This window comes from Vombatus ursinus, unplaced genomic scaffold (assembly GCF_900497805.2).
Source record: "Vombatus ursinus unplaced genomic scaffold, bare-nosed wombat genome assembly UNPS02014818.1, whole genome shotgun sequence".
Taxonomy (NCBI): Eukaryota; Metazoa; Chordata; class Mammalia; order Diprotodontia; family Vombatidae; genus Vombatus; species Vombatus ursinus.
The window spans coordinates 58,945,648-58,966,457 of NW_020954596.1; the positions used below are offsets into that span (position 1 = coordinate 58,945,648).

General features: G+C 34.7%; 2 protein-coding genes across 6 annotated transcripts in view; one reads left to right on the forward strand and one right to left on the reverse strand.

Moving 5' to 3' along the window:
* The window catches only part of FIP1L1 (factor interacting with PAPOLA and CPSF1), a 105,160-nt gene extending 88,261 nt beyond the window's left edge, over positions 1 to 16,899 (forward strand). For all 4 annotated transcript variants that reach the window (XM_027836020.1, XM_027836021.1, XM_027836023.1 and 1 more), the window contains 3 exons: positions 5,247 to 5,460; positions 15,772 to 15,909; positions 16,592 to 16,899. In XM_027836020.1, coding sequence (XP_027691821.1) covers positions 5,247 to 5,460; positions 15,772 to 15,909; positions 16,592 to 16,739 — 500 coding nt within the window. In that variant the 3' untranslated portion in view covers positions 16,740 to 16,899. The remainder of the gene's footprint in view (positions 1 to 5,246; positions 5,461 to 15,771; positions 15,910 to 16,591) is intronic.
* A 1,107-nt stretch (positions 16,900 to 18,006) lies between these two features.
* Positions 18,007 to 20,810, reverse strand: part of LNX1 (ligand of numb-protein X 1) — a 147,832-nt gene continuing 145,028 nt past the window's right edge. For both annotated transcript variants that reach the window (XM_027836018.1, XM_027836019.1), the window contains exons 10-11: positions 18,866 to 19,024; positions 18,007 to 18,397 (exon numbers count right to left, since the gene is read on the reverse strand). In XM_027836018.1, the coding sequence (XP_027691819.1) occupies positions 18,262 to 18,397; positions 18,866 to 19,024 (295 nt within the window). In that variant the 3' untranslated portion in view covers positions 18,007 to 18,261. The remainder of the gene's footprint in view (positions 18,398 to 18,865; positions 19,025 to 20,810) is intronic.

Genomic DNA, 20,810 nt, shown 5'->3' on the forward strand with positions numbered 1-20,810 from the left:
CCGCTGAAAACAGAATTTGAAATTTTAGAAAGAGTTATATATTTTATAAGGATATATTTTTGCTGGATTCTGAATCAACTAGAAAATCTAATTCCTTGGGTATTACAATTAAACGAAGTTTTTTTGCACACAGCAAAGGTCTCAACACATTTTTACCAAATAAATTTTCCCAAATGTTCAAGTGTTTAATTTGTTCTTTATATTAATAATTTCATTTTAAGTTGCATTATAGTTATTATTAGTTCTCTCAACTACATTAGAACCTAGGAAGAGAAAATGAAGAGGCCAGCTGACTTTACTGAAAAGATTTTAGAAGTTTTTGAATCAGAATACTTTTATTTACACATTTTAAAAAATTCAAACACACTCAGAAAACAATTGAAAGATTGAAAAGGTTTTTTGTTTTGTTGTCTTGGTTGTTTTCTTGGTATTTTTAGTACCAATACTTAAGTTTAACTTCCAGTACTTGAGTTTAATTTTTTAAATTATTGAGTAATCTCTGCTGTTTTTTGGAATATATAATTTGAGTGGTTCTAATTATCTACTCCATTTATGCTAAATTTCCCCAAAACTGAAATTCAGAAAAGACCAGACAAATAATGTTCTTGAATGGTGCTCCTGTCTAGGGGCCAAGTCTAAAATTCAGAAACTAAATGATTTTCACTTTTCCAGAGGGGGAAAAAAACTGCAAAAGCAGTGAAAGATAGTCATGTGATTTTTACAACATTTGTTCCCAACTCAGGTCAAAACCTAAATTAGGTTCTATAGGGATATATTCTACAAAACAATCTTGGACATTATTGCAGAGTGAATGAAAGCCATAGTGACTAGCACCACATCCTCCTAACCTGTTTATCTCTTTCAAACTTTTAACTGACTTGGAACAAGTATGATGGTAGCTGAGAGAACTTGGCTTCCTATTTTTCCATGAATCAAGTAGTAATCTTTAGTGCTTCTGATTTCAGTGGAAGTTATCATCATAATAAATACTAGCTTACTTTTTGGTAAGGCTGTCCTGAAAATATTTGGTTGTTTGGTGAACTTTTAGTGAAAAGGAAATGTGGGAACTGTGAAAAACAAAAGTTGTCTATAAAGCTTTAAAAGAGATCAAGATAAAATTCAGTGGAGATTATTGTCCTTGTAGTTTTACTCAAGTACCAGTTATAATGTAAATACAGGCTATCCTTCATTTGCCAAATCTTGCCATTTCTACATCTAAACACCTCTCTATCATTTTTCTCTACTCAACCACTTACTTGCAGCCATCTCTTAATTGATCTCCCAAATCTCTCCCTAATCAAGTCCATCCTCTGCTCCCAAAGTGATTTTTCCATGCCATTTCCCCTACTTAATAAATTCTGTTAGCTCTCCACCACTTTTAGGATAAAATATAAATTGTTTTATTAAGCTTATAAAGCCTTTCACAACCTAATCCTAACCTAATTATACTTTATTCTCCTCCCTAACTCATCCACCCCAGCTCCACCCTCCAGTCTTCAGTATAGCCAAACTGTTTTTTGCTCTTCACATACCACACTCCATTAATTGTCCAGATGCTTTCACTCTGACCATCTCCCATGCCTGGAATTTACTACCTCACTACATCTGCTTCATAGCATCCGTTCTTCTTCAAGATGCAATTCAGGAATGACATTCTACATGAAACCTTTCCCCCTGCTTTAGTACTTTGTGTTTAAATACTTTGTTTTATTGAATATATATTTATTCTATCTCTCTGTCTCTCTTTCACTCTGTGTGTATACACACACGCATACACATACATACCCTTATAATAATGGAGTTAGCATGTAAGTGCCTTAAAAATAAGAATTATTTCATTCTTTTTCATTCTTTGTATTTAAATGCATGGTGTCTAGTTCATAGAACAAGTATATAGTATGTGTTTAATTTATTGGTTGATTGGAAAACATTTGACAGTTGTAGTGTATCATAGACTGAATTTGAGATGGTAATGTCTTGCTAATTATTTTTAAAGCATTTTAAAATATAGTATTGTGGTATCTCTATCAGGGCATAAAATAATCTTTTTTTTAGACTTCAGTTAGAATAAAACTAAACGTGTATAAGGGTAATGTGGTGTTTGTTTTTTTTTAAGGATCCTGAAAAGCTAAGGGGTTCAGGAAATTGCAGTAGAAACAATAAACAAAATAAAAATGGGCTCTTTTGAGAAAGATTAAGATGTCTAGGGTGATTTTGTGAGAAAAGAAGGGTAGAGGAAAATTTAATGACAAAAGCAACAAAGAGAAAGTTAGGCACTCCGTAGTGAACTGAACATAGAGTAGTTATATTAAATTAGAATGAAAAGATTCATTGATTGTGAATGATTAAATACATAATCACCCAGAAACTTCAGCATCTTTTCATGCTTTTCAAAGCTGAGATTGGGAACTTTCAATCATCAGGCATTTATTAAGCATCTACCATGTGTTATTCACTATGCTGGGTGCTATATTCTGTGGGGGAGGCAGGAAGTACATATATAAAAATAAGTATTTTTTTTTATCTTCATCTAGACCTGTAATTTCATTGCTGTATCATTTCTGTAAGGAACTCTCAGTGAGGAAACTTACTTTATCAATCTTTGTCAGCAAGTGCTCTGCAATTTTTAGTTTTAGAGAATTGCCTAGGGCACTGAGAAGTTAAACAGTTTGTTTAGTTTACCAGGTACAGTATGTGGTAACAGGTGATTTCCGAAAGCGCAAGTCTTCCTGAATCTAAAGCCAATCCCTAATTAACTATGCCATGTTGCCTGTCATACAAAATATAAATGAAATAAGTACAAGTTAATTCGAGTTGTGAAGTCATTAGGAACTGGGGGCAGGGCAATCAGGAAAGGACTCATGTTGTTTGAACTAAGCCTGGAAGGAATCTAGGGATTCTAAGGGGGGTGAGGAATGATGAAGGGATGCCTTCCAGGCATTGAGGTTTAGCTGCTGCCAAAGAATACATTAATATATCCTGATTTTCATTTATTTATTTTTAGTTAATATATTCTGTCTCTAGATTTATTTTCTTTTATTGAGCTGTCATTTGGATCTTTTAGTGAGGAGAAAATTCTTCATGAGTCAGTCAGTCACTCAGCATTAAGCACCTGTAGGTCAGTCTCTGCTAAGCACTCACAATAAAAAGAAGGGCAAAAGAAAGTCCTTGCTCTCAGGGAGCTCACAATCTAATGGTTGAGACAACATTCAAATAATTATATACAAAAATCTATGTATACAACACAAATTGGAGAATATCCACGGAGGGAAGGCATTAGCATTGAGGGAAGGTAGGAAAGGCTTCTTGCTGAAGGTAGAACTTTAGCTGAGACTTCTTGAAGGAAGTTAGGAGATGAGGAAGAAGAGAATTCCACTTAGGAAAAAGAGCCAGCAAAAATGTCCAGAGTTGGAGAATGGAGGAGAATCTTAAGCAAGGAGGCTATTATTACTTTATTGGAGGGAATGTATAAGGAGTAAAAAGACTAGAAAGGTAGGAAGGCACCAGGTTAAAAGCCAAATATGGGATTTTATGTTTTATTCTAGAGGCAATAGAAAGCCCTAGAATTTATTAATAGAGATAGGGATGAGATGATCAGACTTGTAGTTTAGGGAAATTATTTTGACACCTAAATGGAGATTGGACTATAGGTAGAGAAAGACTTGAGGCAGGGAGATCAACTAGCAAGCAATTACATGGGTGAGCTGTTACAAAGGCAGGAATGACAGGACTTGGTAACTGACTGTATATGGGGCAGAGAGAGAAAATGAGATGTTTAGGATGGTACCTGGATTACAAGCCTATATGTCTGGGAGGAGGGTAGTACGTTTGACCGTTTTAGGGAAGTTAAGAAAAGCAGAGAGTTTTGAAGAAAAGACACTAAGTTCAGTTTTGATCATGTTGAGTTTATAATGTTTATGAGACATCCAGTACAAGATGTTTAATAGTCAATAGAAGAAATGAGACTGTTGGTCAGGAGAGAGATGAAGGCTAGACAAATAATTCTAAGAATCATCTGCATAGAGATGATAGTTGAAACCAGGGAAGTTGATGAGATCACCAAATGAAATAGTATAAAGGGACAAGAAGAGGTTCCAGGACAGAGCCTTGGAAGATACTATGGTTAACGGACTGTGACCTTTTTTATAAGCATTTATTAAATGCCTACTATGTGTCAAGCACTGCCAAGTGCTTTACAAATGTTATCTCATTGGATCCTCACAACCCTCTGATGGAGCTACTTTTATTATCCTGTTTTATTATCTCATTTTACAGTTGAGACTGAGGTTGGATGAAGATCTAGCAAAGGAGACAGAGAATGAAGAGTCAGAAATATAGGAGGAGAACCAGTACAGTATCAAGGATAAAAGAGTGATCGGTAGTGTTAAAGGCTGCAGACAGGTTGGAAAGAATGAGGATTGAGTATATCCTTGATGCAAGTAGTTTCTTGTCTTTAGACTCGTGTGTTCTGTAATGTATTTGTAAATTCAAGAGAAGTCTAGAGCGTATTGCGAAAATTAAGTTTTTGTAGTCCTGATTAGCTTTTTGTTGATGATGGCAGTATGTACTTCTGTACCAAATCCACACCAGAATTACTGATCATTTATATGCTATCAATCAATAAGATAATGTTGAGTGCATACTTTGCAGAATTTATTTACTCATTTTTGATGTGGTATGTGTAGATGGTACCTGGTAACGTTGAAAGGAACTGAGAATTGCCTGAGGAGAAAAATACAATTTGGGATAATTGATTTATTATGGAATCAGTGTTCTTTTTTTATTTTTGGTGCTTTTTAAACTTTTTTTGGCTTACAGAATTTGTTTGTTACCAGATCCTGAGGGTTTTTCCTATTTCATAGAACCTATCCCTTCCCTACCCACCCCCCATTCCCAAATCTATTTGTCAGTTTGGGTTCTTTATTGTGATTATTGTGACCCTTCTACTACCAGCAAATTAGTAAGTGCCAGTTCACAAAAGCATACATGGAAAATCTTTAAAAATTGAAATGTATTGTGGCTGGGAAGTGTCCCAATGGTAAATAAGCATTTCTAATATTTTTTTTTCTTCAAGAGCATTATCTTGTGGAATTTACAGTATGAGGCTTAAACTTGACTCACACTTTAATATAACAACATCTGTTTTTTCTTTTCTCTGCCAAAAAAATTATACTAGTCTATTCAAACATTTGTCTTTTGTTTTAAGTCTATTAACCTTTGCTTCCAATTATTTCATTTTCTTTTAGTTGCTTTTCCTCATCTTCCTGGTTCTGCTCCTTCATGGCCTAGTCTTGTCGACACCACCAAGCAGTGGGACTACTATGCCAGGAGAGAGAAAGATAGAGAGCGAGAGAGAGAACGAGACCGAGAAAGAGATCGCGACCGTGATAGGGAAAGAGAACGTACCAGAGAGAGAGAGAGAGAACGCGATCACAGCCCAACACCAAGTGTATTCAACAGGTTTGTTGAGTATTCCTTAATTTATTCCTAATGTTAGACATACATCAGAGTTTAAATCCAAATAAACAGCTAGAAGTTTTGGAGGAAGAGTGAAAATTCCCAATGGAAAAACTTTAAAACATGCATTAAAAATTACTTGCAAAAGGTTTTCAGGACAATCAAACTATTATAACTGTTCAAGAAGTATGAAAGAGATGCCTCTTTACCCAAGAATAGTGGTCATAGTGTTATCTTTCAAAAGGGAAAAAGAATAACACTGGAAATCTTAAGTCTTGTTTACTTCCAGTACCTAGAAATTATAACATCAAGTAGCCATCGCCTTTATTCATTCAAGCATTTATTAAGTACCTATGGTTAAGCACCGATCTACATACCAAGGTTACACAGACAAAAATAGAGTAGTCACTGCATTTAAGGAACTTGCATTCTGGTGGGGGTGGGGGTGGGGGCAGGGATGGGGGCTGGAAATAATATATATGCAGGTGAGTATATACAAAATGTATTTCAAGGGGAAGAACATTAGAGACAGCAGGAGTCAGTTCCTATTTCTTTTGAAGGCACCACCACCATCATCTAGCTTTATAGTCTTCCAGTATCATCATTGATAACTTTGTCCCCCATCATCTATAACCATTGGTGTGAAGTTGTATCACTCTCCACAACATCTCTCATGTCCATCCTGTTTTCTCCCACATGTCATCTGCTGCAGTTCACCATTGCTGTTGCCTTCAGTGTACTTTTTCTCTAATTTGCCATCTACATAACTGCCGAAATCATCTTCCAGGGCACAGGCCTAACTATGCAATGCCTCAAAATGCTCAAAACCATCAGTTTTGATGGCCTACAGGATAAAATATAAACACCTTCACCTCTCACATAAGGCTCCCACTTATTCTTATGCTTTTTTCAATACTGTAACCCCCATTACAAACTTTACATTGCACCATTTTCTGAACTCAGTCTATCCCTGGCTTTTGTGCATCTGTATAAGCTATTTCCCGTGCCTTGAATTCACTTCCTTTTCATTTCTCCTTCTCATAATCCTCATCTTTAAAGCCTCGATTTGAGTATCTGTAGTATACAAGGTATTATTCTAGCATCATCAGTGACAATTTTTTTTAAAGTGGAATAAGCTCATAATAGTATCAATCTGGTTTTTTTTTTTAAATAAATTTTATTGCTGTCCTTTATTTCTATATCACCTCTGTATCTTCCTGAATCCTTAACATTTTCCCTTCCCAGAGAGTCATTTCATATAACAAAAAACTAAGAAAAAAAAAACAATCAGAAAAATTTATCAGTCCCTAAAAAAACTCTGAAAACATATGCAATATTCCATGTCTACAGACCTCTCACTTATGCAAGGGAGCGGAGGGTGATGTCTTTTCATATCTCTTCTTAGTGACCATGCTTGTTCTTTGTAATTTTGTAATATTCATTGTCAGTTATTTTGTGGTAATGGTTCTTTGCATTTACATTGTTGTTGTTGTGTATATTGTTTTCTTGGCTCTGCTTGCTTTACTCTGCATTAGTTTATGTGTTTTCCCATGCTTCTCTGTAGTCATCTTTTCTTATAGCTCAATATTATTCCATTACATTCCCATCCTACAATTTGTTTAGCCATTCTCTAGTCAGTGGGTATCTATTTTGCTTTCATTTCTTTGCCACTACAAGAAGTGTGGCTATAAATGTTTTGTTCTATATGGAGACTTTCTTTTTTATCATTCACCCACTTGGTGTTCATTTTTTAGTGCTGGAATCTCTGGAATAAAGGGTATAGATATTTTAGTATCTTCATTTGCATAATTCCAAATTGCTTTACCAAATGGTCATACTGATCTGGGATACTTTTTAAAGGGGGCTGTGGAAGAGTGAAATATTTTCTGGTAGGTGCATAGCAAGTTTATCTAACGTGCCAGGTAAGAGAATAAAATAGAAAGAGAAATATTTGCATTTTTGTGAATCAGAAATTTTGTTGGCCTTAACTATTTTTTCTGTAAGAAATCTGAAACAGAATATTTGTCTTCTTTTTGGTATAAGAACTGCTGTCCATGTATTACTTTGGAACAATGGGAGATGCTCAGAGAGCAATTTTCAGGGGCTGTCCATTTTTTGTTTGTATTGTTATTGAAATAATTTTATTTTAAAGTTTTTTTGTTTTTAACATTCTTCTTAAACTGAACTCCAAATTCCCTTCCTCCTTTCTTCCCCTCTCCCAGCCACTGAGAAGGCAGACAATATGATATCAATTATACATGTGAAATTATGCAGAACATTTCCATATTAGCCAAATCCCTCCTTCCTCTCTCCCCCTCCCAAAAAAAGAGATGAGAAAATTATACTTCAGTTTACACTCAGAGTTCATCAGTTCTCTCTCTGGAGGTGGAGGATGGCATTTTTTCACAATGAGTCCTTTGGAATTGTCTTGTATTGGGGCAGCTAGGTGGTGCAGTGGATAGAGAACCGGCCCTAAAGTCAGGAGGACCTGAGTTCAAATCCGGCCTCAGACCCAACACTTGACCCATACTAGCTGTGTGACCTTGGGCAAGTCACTTAACCCCAATTGCCTCACTAAAGGGAAAAAAAAAAGGAATTGTCTTGTATTATTGTATTGATCAGAGTAGTCAAGTCTTTCACAGTTAATCATCATTACAGAGTTACTAGGACTATGCACAATGATCTTTTGGTTCTTCTCACTTCACTTTGCATGAGTTCATATAGGTCTTGCCATGTTTTTTCAGAAACCACACCACTCTTCATTTCTTATAGCATAATAATACTCCATCACAATCATATGCCACTACTTGTTCAGTCATTCCCCAATTGATGAACATCCCTTTGATTTCCAGTTCTTTGCCACCACAAAAAGAGCTGCTATAAATACTTTTGTACATATAGGTCCTTTTCCTTTTTCTTTGATCTCTTTGGGATACAGACCTAGTGGTGGTATTGCTGGGTCAGAGGATGTGCACAGTTTTGTAGCCCTTTGGGCCTAGTTCCAGACTGATCTCCAGAATGGTTGGATGAGTTCCCTACTCCACCAGCAGTTCGTTTGTGTTCCTATTTTTCCCTCATCCCCTGTAGCATTTGTCGTTTCTGATAGGTATGAGGCAGTACCTCAGAGCTGTTTTAATTTGCCTTTCTCTAATCAATAGTAATTTAAAGCATTTTTTTCATATGACTGTAGCTTTGATTTCTTCTTCTGAAAATTGCCTGTTCATATCCTCTGACCATTTATCAGTTGGGGAATGGCTCTAATTTTTTCTAAATTTGACTGTGTTCTATACTCAATATATGTTTAAGAAATGAGGCCTTTATCAGAGAAATTTGATGTGAAATTTTTATATTCATCTATATTACTTTTTAGCAAAATGTTTCCCTGATTATTATCTCTTTTAAATTTATTTTTGCTTTTGCTTTTGCTTTGTCTGAGATCATGATTGCTACCCCTGCCTTTTTTTTATTGGTCAGCTGAAGCATATTCGATTCTGCTCCAACCCTTTATTTTAACTCTGTATATCTTTCTGTTTCAAGTATGTTTCTTGTAAACAGCATATTGTTGGATTCTGATTTCTAATCCATTTTGTTGTTTCCATTTTATGAGTGAGTTCATGCCATTCACATTCTACAGTTAAAATTACTGTGTATTTCCCTCTATCTCATTTTCTTTTATCTTTATTCTCTCTTTTTATCCTGTCTTTCCTCAAAAATCTGTTTTGCTTCTGCCCCTACCTCCCTTAATCTTTCTTCCTTTTTATCACACACTTTCCCCTTTTCTCTTATCCCCACCCCCCTTTTCTTTCCCTGTTGGGTAAGTTACATTTCTATATCCAGCTGAGAGAGAGAGAACATTCTTCTCTCTTTGAACCAATTGAGTGAGAGTGAGGGTCAAGCATTGCCAGCCACCCCCACCTCCCATTTCCCACTCCACTGTAAAAGCTCTTCCTTATGTGCCTCTTTTATGGGAGAAAAATTTCCCTATTCTACGGACTCTTCCTTCTCCCAGTGCATTCCTCTTTTTCAACCATTCATTTTTTTTGATCATTCTAACATAATTGACTCACATCCATGCCCTCTGTATATATAAAATCCTTTAAACTGCTGTAATAATAATAGTTTCGTAGGAATGCAAGGAATTTAATTTTGAGACCCTTATAATTACTCTTTCATGTTTACCTTTTTAAGCTTCTTTTTAGTCTTGTGTTTGAACATCACATCTTCTGTTCAGCTCTTGTCTTTTTATCAGGGGTGCTTGATAGTCTATTATTTCATCAAATTTCCATTTTCCCCCCTGAAGGATTATACTTATTTTTGCTAGGTAAATTATTTTTGGTTGTAATCCTGGCTCCTTTGCCTTCAGAAATATCACATTCTAAGACCTCTGCTTCTTTAATGTGGATGCTGCTAGATCTTGTGTGAGCTTGACTATGGCTCCATGATACTTGAATTATTTCTTCATGGCTGCTTGCAATATTTTCTCCTTGACCTGGGAACTCTGGAATTTGGCTATAATATTCCTGAGAGTTCTCATTTTGGGATCTCTTTCAGGAGGTGATCAGTGGATTCTTTTCATTTCTATGTTACCCTCTGGGTCTAAGATATCAGAGCAATTTTCCTTGATAATTTCTTGAAAAATGATGTCTAGCCCTTTCTTTGTGGCTTTCAGGTAGTTCAATAATTCTTAAGTTCTATCTCCTTCATCTGTTTTCTAGGTCAGTTTTTCAAGTAAGATAGCTCATATTTCCTCCTATTTATTTTTCATTCTTTTGACTCTGTTTTATTGGCTCTTGATGTTTCATGGAGTCATTAGCTTCAATTTTCCCAATTTTGATTTTTAAGGAATTATTTTCTTTAGTCATATTTTGTGCTTCTTTTTTTCCATTTGGTCAGTTTTGTTTTTTAAGGAGTTTTTTTCATCAGTAAAATTTTGTGACTCCTTTCCCATTTGTCCTATTCTGCTTTTTAAAGAATTTTTTCCTTCAGTAAATTTTTGTGCCTTTTTTTTACCACTAGTTCATTTCTATTTTTTAAGATAACATTTTCTTCAGTATTTTTTTGTGCCTCTTTTACCGAGCTGTTAATGCTCTCTTCATAATTTTCTTGCGTCACTCTCGTTTTTCTCTACCTCTCTTATCTCTCATTCTTCCAGAATTTCTGGTTGGGCTTGAGTCCAGTTAACATTTTTCTTTGAGGTTTCGGTTGTAGCTGTCACGTGGTTTTCTTCTAAGTTTGTATCTTGGTTTTCCCTACTACTTTATTAACTTTTTATGGTCAAGTTCTTTTTTTGTTATTTGCTCATTTTTCAAGCCTATTTCTTGACTTTGTTCTGCCACTCCAAAATTTGATTTGAGGCATTATTTTAAAGTTATTTGGGGGGGAATATTGAGAGAGTTCAGCTAGGTTGCCTCTAATGCACCATCTTGGCTCTCACTTTATTTTAAAGTTAATAAATACCGACAAAAGAAGAAACAAAATTATAAACTTAAATCAATTTATGAATGTAAAAGTAAAATTTGTATTAAATGTATAAATGTAACATATTGCCATACATTTGCTTTACAAAGCAGATCAAGGAACAGATAGAACAATTTATTGTATTACTTACAGGAAACATTTAATACCTATGGTAATAGCTAAATTAAATGTGTGTGTATTCATTACTGTTATGTTATCCTCGATCAGTTTTTTTTACATTCATCTTTTCATCCTGATCGTGATTTCTAAGCTTTTATATAATTTATTTTTTACTTTTGTAAACTAATTTGATGAGAGGAATATAATTTAGGTTATTTTCATAATTTTGTAATTGAAATAAACTACTTTGGATTTTATTATTGAATTAACTAATTGACTAGAATTTTGCAGCTGACTAGACCAAGTAATTGCTCAAAGTTCTTTCCAGTCTTAGAATTTTATAGGTTTATCATTCTGCAATAAAGTCTTACAGGGCAATTTTAATTCCCATTTGCCTTCCCTTTTACTTGAGTTGAGGATTTAGGCAGAGGATACGTAATATGTTTCTTCTCTGTGCAGGTGCATATGCACCTACTATACCCTTGGGCTGATGATGACCAATTTTGATATACTGTCTGAAAGCCACAATTACTCCCTTATGCCTGCTATATTCTGAAGAAAGTGTTATAAGGATTCCAGTATTTAAGTGATTCCAAGAAATATTTCCAAGTTCGTGCTTAGATTATAAAATTAAAAGGATTCATATTAGAGTGTTTTTACTTTTTTCATGGCTAATATTGATCATGGAAAATATAAATGTCTGGCACATAATAGTTGCTTAATTGTAAATTTATCATGATCCAGTTTGGATGTGGAAATTGTAGAATAGTAGTGGAATTAAACTTCCTGGTGCTTCTACTCAAATTTAACCTCACCAGCCCACCGCTATCTCCTCACCTGCACCACAAATGGTAGTTCTTGTTGTTTCCTATGGTGAAAGAATAATCTCTTTCCAGAGATAGAGGGGAGGTGACCTGGATGAGTTCAGTCTGGTCTCTGACCCATTGCCTTGGCCACACAGTGTTGAGCTTCTCTGTACCTCAGCCTCCCCAAGGATAAAATGAAGAATTGGCAGGAGAAAGCCTCAAAGGTCCCTTTTAGCTCCGGATTGATGATCCAGGTAGAATCGTAGATGTCCTCATCTATGTCAGAAAATTTCCATCTCATTGGAAAATTGAAACCTAATTTGTTGCTATAAGTTACTTATTTTCCTTTCTGTAAGTTTATATACAACATATAGCACAATGCCTGGCGTATAGTAGACATGTAAGATATATTTGGTGTGTTTTATGTTGCTGTAATCACCAAACAGGTAAATGGACATTTCTGTAAAGTTCAATGTTTGTGTTTCTAAGAGGATCATTACTTTAATCAAACTCTGATTCAGTCATAATTCTTATTAGCTTACTAGTTTAGAAATAAACCCACTGTCTCTAAAATATGCATGTTCTTAAGCAAAGAGCTTAATCTTAATATAACAGTAAGCAAAAAGCAACTATTTTTGCATGGAGTTTCAGTATGTGTGAATAATGCATTGGTGAAGAAGACGACTTTAAAAAAATCTTAAGTGCTATTTAATTTTCAGTGAAAGAACATACATTAAACTTTTCTCAAATTGGCTTAATATAATTGTTAATCTTTAGGTTCCTGAGGTGCAGTGCTAGCAGTCAGTGTTTACCTTTATCTAAGACTTTAGGACATGATGAAAAAAAATGTTTAAAGCCACAGAGGGAGAAATGTTGGGAGTATTGTGTAGGTCTGAATTGTCTCCAGCATATAAAACATACTTTAAAGGTCCAAATGAAGTATAAGAAAATGTAGTTCTTTCTGAAAACAGACATTATATTGATAGGGCATATAGTATGTGTGTTGTATTACAAATTACAGGGTCAGTGTTTTAAGAAGTCCAGACCAGTTGTAACATCTGTTTTTCAGGCAGCTAAATTGAGGGCCAGAAAGAAAGTTGGTCATTCTAGGGTGCTTGAAATGAGCTATAATGACTTCCAGGCCCAGAGAAACCTCTGTGTGACTGCCAGAGTTATCAGTAGAAGGAGTGGGAGAAGAGGCCTTGGGTTTTGTGTGTGGGACTAAATTATCCACCATCTGCAGTAAAGCTGCTGCCATATGGCTACATTTAGAAACTAAAGGACCTTATGCTAACAGAAGTTGGTTTTAGGGTAAGAGGGAGGGTTAAAAATGACAAATCATGAAGTAATTGACATGTGTTTAATAAGAGAGGAAGAAAAATGCTTTCCAGTTTAAATCATTAAAAAGAGAACGTGTTCTTTAAAAAAAAAAAAGTTAACTAGCATCATGTCGTTTACTATTGTGATGATGCTGTGTTTTATTTTGAAGATTTGATCATAATTTTCAAAATCTTACTTTTTTAACAATCCTCACCCCACTTCCTCCCCCACCATGCTTCTCACAAAAAGTAAATTAGGTGAGGTCCTTTGTTACCAGAATTGAATGCTACTGGCAGTAAAATTACTACCATTACTATTTTCTCTTTTTAAAGAGATTAGTATTATTCTGACTTTATTATTCTTATTTTTGCCTTTCTCTTAACATCTTGCCTTTCTTCTACCAACATTGTACCAACTCAAACAGTAGGGAAAGGAATCACAGGTTAGAGATGTATGGGAAGAGAAGCAAAAGGGAGATGAAAGCAACATAACTGATTTTTCTGTGCATCATTTTGGCCTTTCAACCCATGCTGTAGGAATTCATCCTGAGAATTCTGATTTTCAGAATATTTTAATTTAATTTGGGTGAAAGCGGCATCCCAGAGTTTTACGGCTCTCATATTTGAACTTTTGGAGAGTCAGTGGTCAGATCATAATTATCTAAATAGTCTTTGTTGAATGTTCCGGTAACATTAGGCATGTTTGTTTTATCAATATACTATTTATTAATACTAAATATTAATTGTTTCCAAGTTAATAATTCTAAGGCCTCTGTGATACCAGAAGTCCATTTTTCTTCTTCCAGGCTCCCTTCCTCTTCTCCCCTTATGAAGCCACAGTGTTTTTGGTGGCCTACTTCAAACTTTTCTGAGTTGCAGCTTACTGTCATGATATGCAAAAAGTAAATAGTTTGGCTAAGTTTTTTTTTTTCATTCATTTAATTATAAAAGGTGTTTTAGTGAAGAGTTTTGTTAATTTTGTGAGACATAAGCATGATAATTTGATGTGAGTGCATCATTTCATTTATGAACTGCTTAAAAGTAACTTCCTCTGAAATAGAGCACAGTGTATAGTTTGGAAACCATTATCAATCATGCATAATTTGCTCAGTTTTTCCCCTGCAGTTTTTTCTTTACTGTGTGGTACAGTTCATAAAAGCATTGGTTCTGAACCTTCAGCAAGTCAGTTGCTCTAACTCTGTGATCTTATGATCTTTTTTACCATGTGTTTCAGATGGCGAAATAAATTTTAAGGCATTTAAATACTTTTTTATATAAGTAGGCTAACAATAATTATCAAGTCATATTCATTGAAAAATCAATTTTAGTATATATGTTGTAGGATCACGTTTAGAGCATGAAGAAACATTAGAGATCATCTAAGTCAAATCATATTTTACAGATGAGGAAACTGAGATTGAAAGAGGTAACTTGGCTTAAGGTTACATAAGTTAAGTATTGGGTTGGAGTTTGCAGTCGCCAGTTGTAGAAACAAATTATTTCCTTACATTTTGGCAAATGGTACTCCATGTTTTTGAGAATGTTTCCTTCTGCATTAATAGAAGAAATGTTCAGATATAAGTTGAAACCAAGTATTCTGGTTTATACAGTAGGTTTTGTTTTCTGCTTTATATAAACATCCTATTTCTCATCTATTTGCCCTTAACACAGTGGAATTGCTACTAAGGTTGAGTATCCTTCAGAATTGAAGTTTTGTGCATAGACTTGTTCTAATAACACAGAGCAGTATGAAGAAAAGAGCCCATCATGATTAGGGAAAATATAATTTTTTCCAAATCAAGATACAAAAAAGTAGCAAATTTGCAGGTTCGGTTTCGTGACTTCTGGATTATACAGATTTCTGATCAAAGTTCTTTGCCATTTCAAGCTAATCTTCTGGCTTTATGAATAAATTGTAAGATAAAGAAATATTGGGGCAACTAGGTGGTGCAGTGGATAGAGTTCTGACCTTGGAATCAGGAAGACCTGAGTTCAAATGTGGCCTCAGACACTTGACACTTACTAGCTGTGTGACCCTGGCAAGTCACATAACCTCGATTGCCTCACCCAAAAAAAAAAAAAAAGGAATATTGCTTTTCCTTGTATTTAGTATTGTTAGGCAGAATTATATATAATTTTTTTCCATAAAGAGGCAGGTGGTATTATTTCTTGCATGTGAAGAAAATAACTAGAGGAAAAACTATTGTTTCTTTAGTTATCAGAAATAATTGTGGAGCTAGAGCCTAGCTAGTCATTCACTTGCAAAAAGCAGCTAGGTTTTTATGCTCTCTAAAATACATGATAGTTCTAGGAAGTAGAGCCCCATATCTCTTCACTCAAACCCTCATCCAGATTCATCTCCCTCTCCTCCAAACCTGTCACTTGCTACATTGACCCCTAGAAATATATAGGTCAAGAACTCACTTGCTATTTTAACATCAGACTTTTGCTGTACGATATTTCCAGTAAGGAGGCATCAGGCCCCCTTATTCCTTGATGGGTAATATTTGCTTATAAGTAGTATGTAATGACAACTATGTATTATTTAATATACCTGCCCTTATTTTTGTCTGATAGTTTACCAGCTAACTTTGTCCTTACTTCAATTCCAGTGACGAAGAACGATACAGATACAGAGAATATACAGAAAGAGGCTATGAGCGTCATAGAGCAAGTCGAGAAAAAGAAGAGCGACACAGAGAAAGAAGACACAGAGAAAAAGAGGAGACAAGACACAAGTCATCTAGAAGGTTTGTTCTTTAATTTAAAAAATGAAATGAATATGAAACTAGTAGAAATCCAATTGACTTGAAATATTAGAAAAATCATATAAACACTTCCAGATAATTAGTAGTGTACATGCTGCTCTCTAAATCATTAAGAATAACCTGTTGAAACATAAAACTTATTCGTAGCCATTAGATAGTGCATTCAAGCTTTTATTGTCCAAAAATTTGGATGGTATATGACATGAGGGACATAAAGGACAACGCAGGACAGAATGTGATTTGGAAAATTAGAAGTGTGGCGGCATATAGAGATAATTAATGTAAGCACCCCAGAATGTCTCCTATTTTTAAAATTGCTTTAAATCCATTGTTTAAATTCCACAGCTGCTATTTCTTTTTATAATTGTCTCTTCTATAATTTAGGTTACATAAATAAGTATAATATGAGTTAAAGACTGTTGATTCTAGGGTTAACTGTGGTAAAAATATATACATGCCTAAAGGTCATCTAGAAAAATTTGTCTCTTCAAAATGATGATCTGATCAGTGTTTTGTTTTTCCTTCATTCCCAAAGCACACAGAAACATTAAGATTTCATACAAGGAGTTATGGTTTCAAAACTCATCACGTTCTAGTGTAAAAAATATTTTAAACACCAGTCAGTATATAGTAGCTCTGACCTTTTTTTCCCTTTTTTCTTTAGTAATAGCAGACGACGCCATGAAAGTGAAGAAGGGGACAGTCACAGGAGACACAAACACAAAAAATCGAAAAGGAGCAAAGAAGGAAAAGAAGCTGGCAGTGAACCTGCCCCAGAGCAGGAGAGCACTGAGGCTGCCCCTGCTGAATAGGCCTGTAGTGCTTGTATTAATGCCAAAAACTGGCTGCTTTAAATCTTGTTATTTTTCTGGATAATGTTTAAGAAATTTCTGCTTAATCTTATTCTGTTAGTATAAAGAGAAAAGGTTAATTTTTTTCCCAAAATAAAGTGAATTTTTCATGTCAAGTTTAGATTTGCTTGAATTTGTCATCTTGTAATATTTGAGAAATGAAAGGGCAGAAATCACCAGAGTATTGTGAACAAATCACTAAGCAAATTTAAAGAGGATGTTCCTTTCAAGCGAGAGACCAAGTTGGCTATCACTGTTAATATATGTACACAAGCTAGCTAATGGAAGGCCATAGTTTTCATGAGCTAATCAGTTGCCTGTCACATGCCACACTACAAAAGTATCAAAGGCATACTTATATGGGCTTCAAGAGGACTTAATGAAAACTGAAAACAGGAACATGTTATTTGCAAGTAAGTTTTTTCTTCCATATTAGAATGGAGCCATCTCTAGCGACATAATCCAGCACTCATTTTGGTATTACAACTATTCAGCAACAGATTGTTAGTATAAATTTGGGAATATAAACAAATGGGTTGTATTTCCAAATCAGGAAAATCCATTTTTAAGGCAATCTGGTAATTTTGTTAGAAATTACTTGACTTACATAATTCCTTGCAGGCACATACACAGTAGTACCCTGTCACTTTGGCACAAGTTTGGACCTCTTCGTAGCCATCCAGAAGAGCCAGGATTAAATTGGTTTTCTGTTACCAGTCACCTTTGGTGATTTTTTTCAAGGCCTCTTTACCTACCCATTTGTGCAGTTTTTCATTGTTGATACTGCCTATGGGTTATGAATAAAAATAACCTTCATTTTCTAGTAAATTGATCATTTATAAAGACTTAAAAAAAGGCAAACTCATAATTTTGAGTACTGATGGGTTGATCCTAAAGTTAATATTGGTAGTTTTTGTAACAAATAATGTGGCCTTACAAAGAATGAGTTAGTTTATTTTTAATTATAACAAATTCAATTCATCATCATATAATTGAGACAAAATAAATTTGAAAAATATTTGCTGCTTAGCTGATCATGAAAGGAAAATCTTGCTCTGATGTACTCTTCAGCTATTTGGGGTTGAAACTATAAATTTAGTCCTCAGATTATTTCTGTGGTGTTTTACAATTGCCAATTATTTTTCCTTGTTGATTTCTTAATCAAAATGCATATAAATTTGAATACGATAATAAGGAGCACACAAGTAGTTCCAGCTAAAGGGTTTTTATTACATTATTATATAGAAAAATACAAACTTAGAGACATGAAATGATGAGTCTTTCACTTTGATGAAAAACTACTAATAGTTTTCAGGTTTTTCAAGAAGCATTTTTCTTGAGACTCTACTTTTCCTGACATGCAAGTTTACATTTTTCTTAATGTATCCCTTAAAAAGTAAAGTTGAAAAAAAAAAAAAGTCAAAATCTCATGTCAAATTTTAAATAGCTTGTTTGTGTTCCTTTTTCCACCACAGCAAAACTTCTATAAAAATGTTCCAGGCCAAGAGACAATAGTGAGGGTAATTTTTCCTTTCAGTTCTTTAAGCATCCTTGCCAAACAAGCATGCATCATTCCTGATGTACTTCTACCATTGACAGCAAGAAGAATATCACCGCATCTAGAAATATAGAAACACAATATGTTTATCCATAGTTACAGTTATTTTAAGATTATTCTGCTGATTTTAGTTCTCTTTCACATATCTCACATATGGTTTCATATCATCTTACTTTCCCATTAAGGTTATTTGAGTCTCAAGCCTTCTCCATACTTCTTGTATTTAAAGTATTGTAAAATATATTAGAGACAAAGATTATATAATTGATCATCAAAAAAGGATGGTTATGTCCTTATTTTTCTATTCAAATGTATTTATTTCTCTTTATTACTTAAATTCACATATGGTGGAAAGATTACTGGTTAACACATAAACCTGAAAATCTGTATAGCCAGGCTTTTTTAAGTAGTATGGAACAAAGTATGCTCCCTCCCCAATCCTTAATAAAATAAACCTGTGTATTCAGAAAGAAACTGAGGGGAAATTCTGCAAGAACAGAACCCCCTTCAGTTACCCATTCATCCTTACCTAATTCTTCCATCATTATATGCTGGTGTTCCTTCAACAATAGATTTAATAAAAAATGGTTTGTTGCCGCTGTATTCTTCATAACCTCCTACAATGCTGAAACCTAGACTTCCAGCTGTATTCCTTCGTAATATTACATCTTTGCAGCTGTACAAATACCTGAAATATCAATATGATTAATGTATACACAGAAAGTTAAGCTTAATTGCTGATGACTCTTAAGTCACCCTTCTATTCCTCATATTTTTCAGATTAGTAATACCAGGGGTTCACTCAAAAGACAAACCATTTTAGCTTATTAATGAAGACCTTTATTATCTGGCTTTCTCTCATACACTATCTCATAAGTTTTGTATGCTAGGGCATTACAGAAAATAACAATGATAAACACCAATTAGTCTATGCTAGTAGGATGGTGACAGACAGCAATTAGCTATGTCAAGTGTGTGTGTGGAACATGATTCTGGTTATTCTTATGTTAGGGATAATATTTGTTAAGTAAGGCTTAAATAGTGTCTCGCTGACAAGTACTTAAATGTTAAATTGTCTCAAAGCAATAACATGTAAATGCATCTGTGTGTGTGTGCACACAAATATGGGATTTATTAAAACAGGTATAAAGATTAATATAAATCAAGATATAAATATATATACATGGAGAGAGAGAGAATAGTTCATCGGCAAAATATAAATTGAGAAGGACTTCTCAACAAAAAGGACGGAGAAAAGGAGGACCAAGAATCTAAACTTAGTAATGCTTTGTGTTAAAACAGGAAATTGGGTAAGGAATGTCTCCATCTAATTCAGTAAATATTAATAACCTACATTATGTCAATCACTTAAAATAGAAAGAAATGATGAATCCGTCCCTCTCAATCCATTCTGTTTACTCTGTTGTATGCAGGTAAGTATGTATACCAGGTAATTTGAGCAGTAATGATTGTGGTCATACCTAAAATGAGCCTTCAGGATATTTTTAAATATCCTGAAAGATAGAACAGAAAGCATGTATTTCAGATGGTGTAGATAGTTAAAATAAGTCTTAAAAGGTACGTGGTGGCTAGATTGTGAAGGACTTTGTATGTCAGACTGAGAGGAGTTATCTTGGAGGCAAAAGGTAGCCACTGAAGGTTTTGAGCAGGGTCAGGTATGTTCCTTAGAAGATTAATTTGGCAGGCGTGTGGAAGATCAATTAGGGAAGAAATTGTAAGAAGGGATATCAATTAGGAGTTTTTATTGCATTAGTACAGGTAAGATATAAAGACCTGGACCTAAGAATCACATAAATGGAGAAGAGGATACATAAGTGAGAAGTTATGAAGATGCAATCAACAACATTGAAATGGCATAAGGGAAAAAGGAATTAAGGATGACTGAAGTTGAAAAAACCTGGCTGACTGGGAAAATGGTGTTACTCAGTGGAAATAAGGAACTTTGGAGGAAGGGAGATTAGGTGATGATGGCAAGAGATAGGGTTTTTGTTTTTTTCTCTATTTTGGGCAAGTTGGGTAGTTGGTAATATGAAACTGGAATTCAGAAAAGAGATTAGGGCTGGATATGTAGACTTCGGAATCAACCACGGAGAAATTCTACAAGGATCCAAAAGACTTGATCACTGAGAGAGAAAAAAGATGACTCAGGTTATCCAGGCCTTAGAGTAGTCCCATACCTAATAGATGAGATCAGCCAGAGAAGGTATGGGCAGACAGGTAGGAGAATCAGCAGAAAGCTTAAAACTAATGGGATGAAGAGTTTCATTGTCATAATCAGCATAGAGGTCAAGTAGATGGGTGCTAGGAAAAGACCATGCTTTAGCAGTAAAGGTGACTGATAGTGGAGAGAACAATTTCAGGCAAGTGGGAGATTGGAATTCAGATGGAAATTGACAGAAAAGAGAATAGTGAGAAAGTTAAGGAAGTACTTTTCCTGGGAGTTGAGTTGTCAA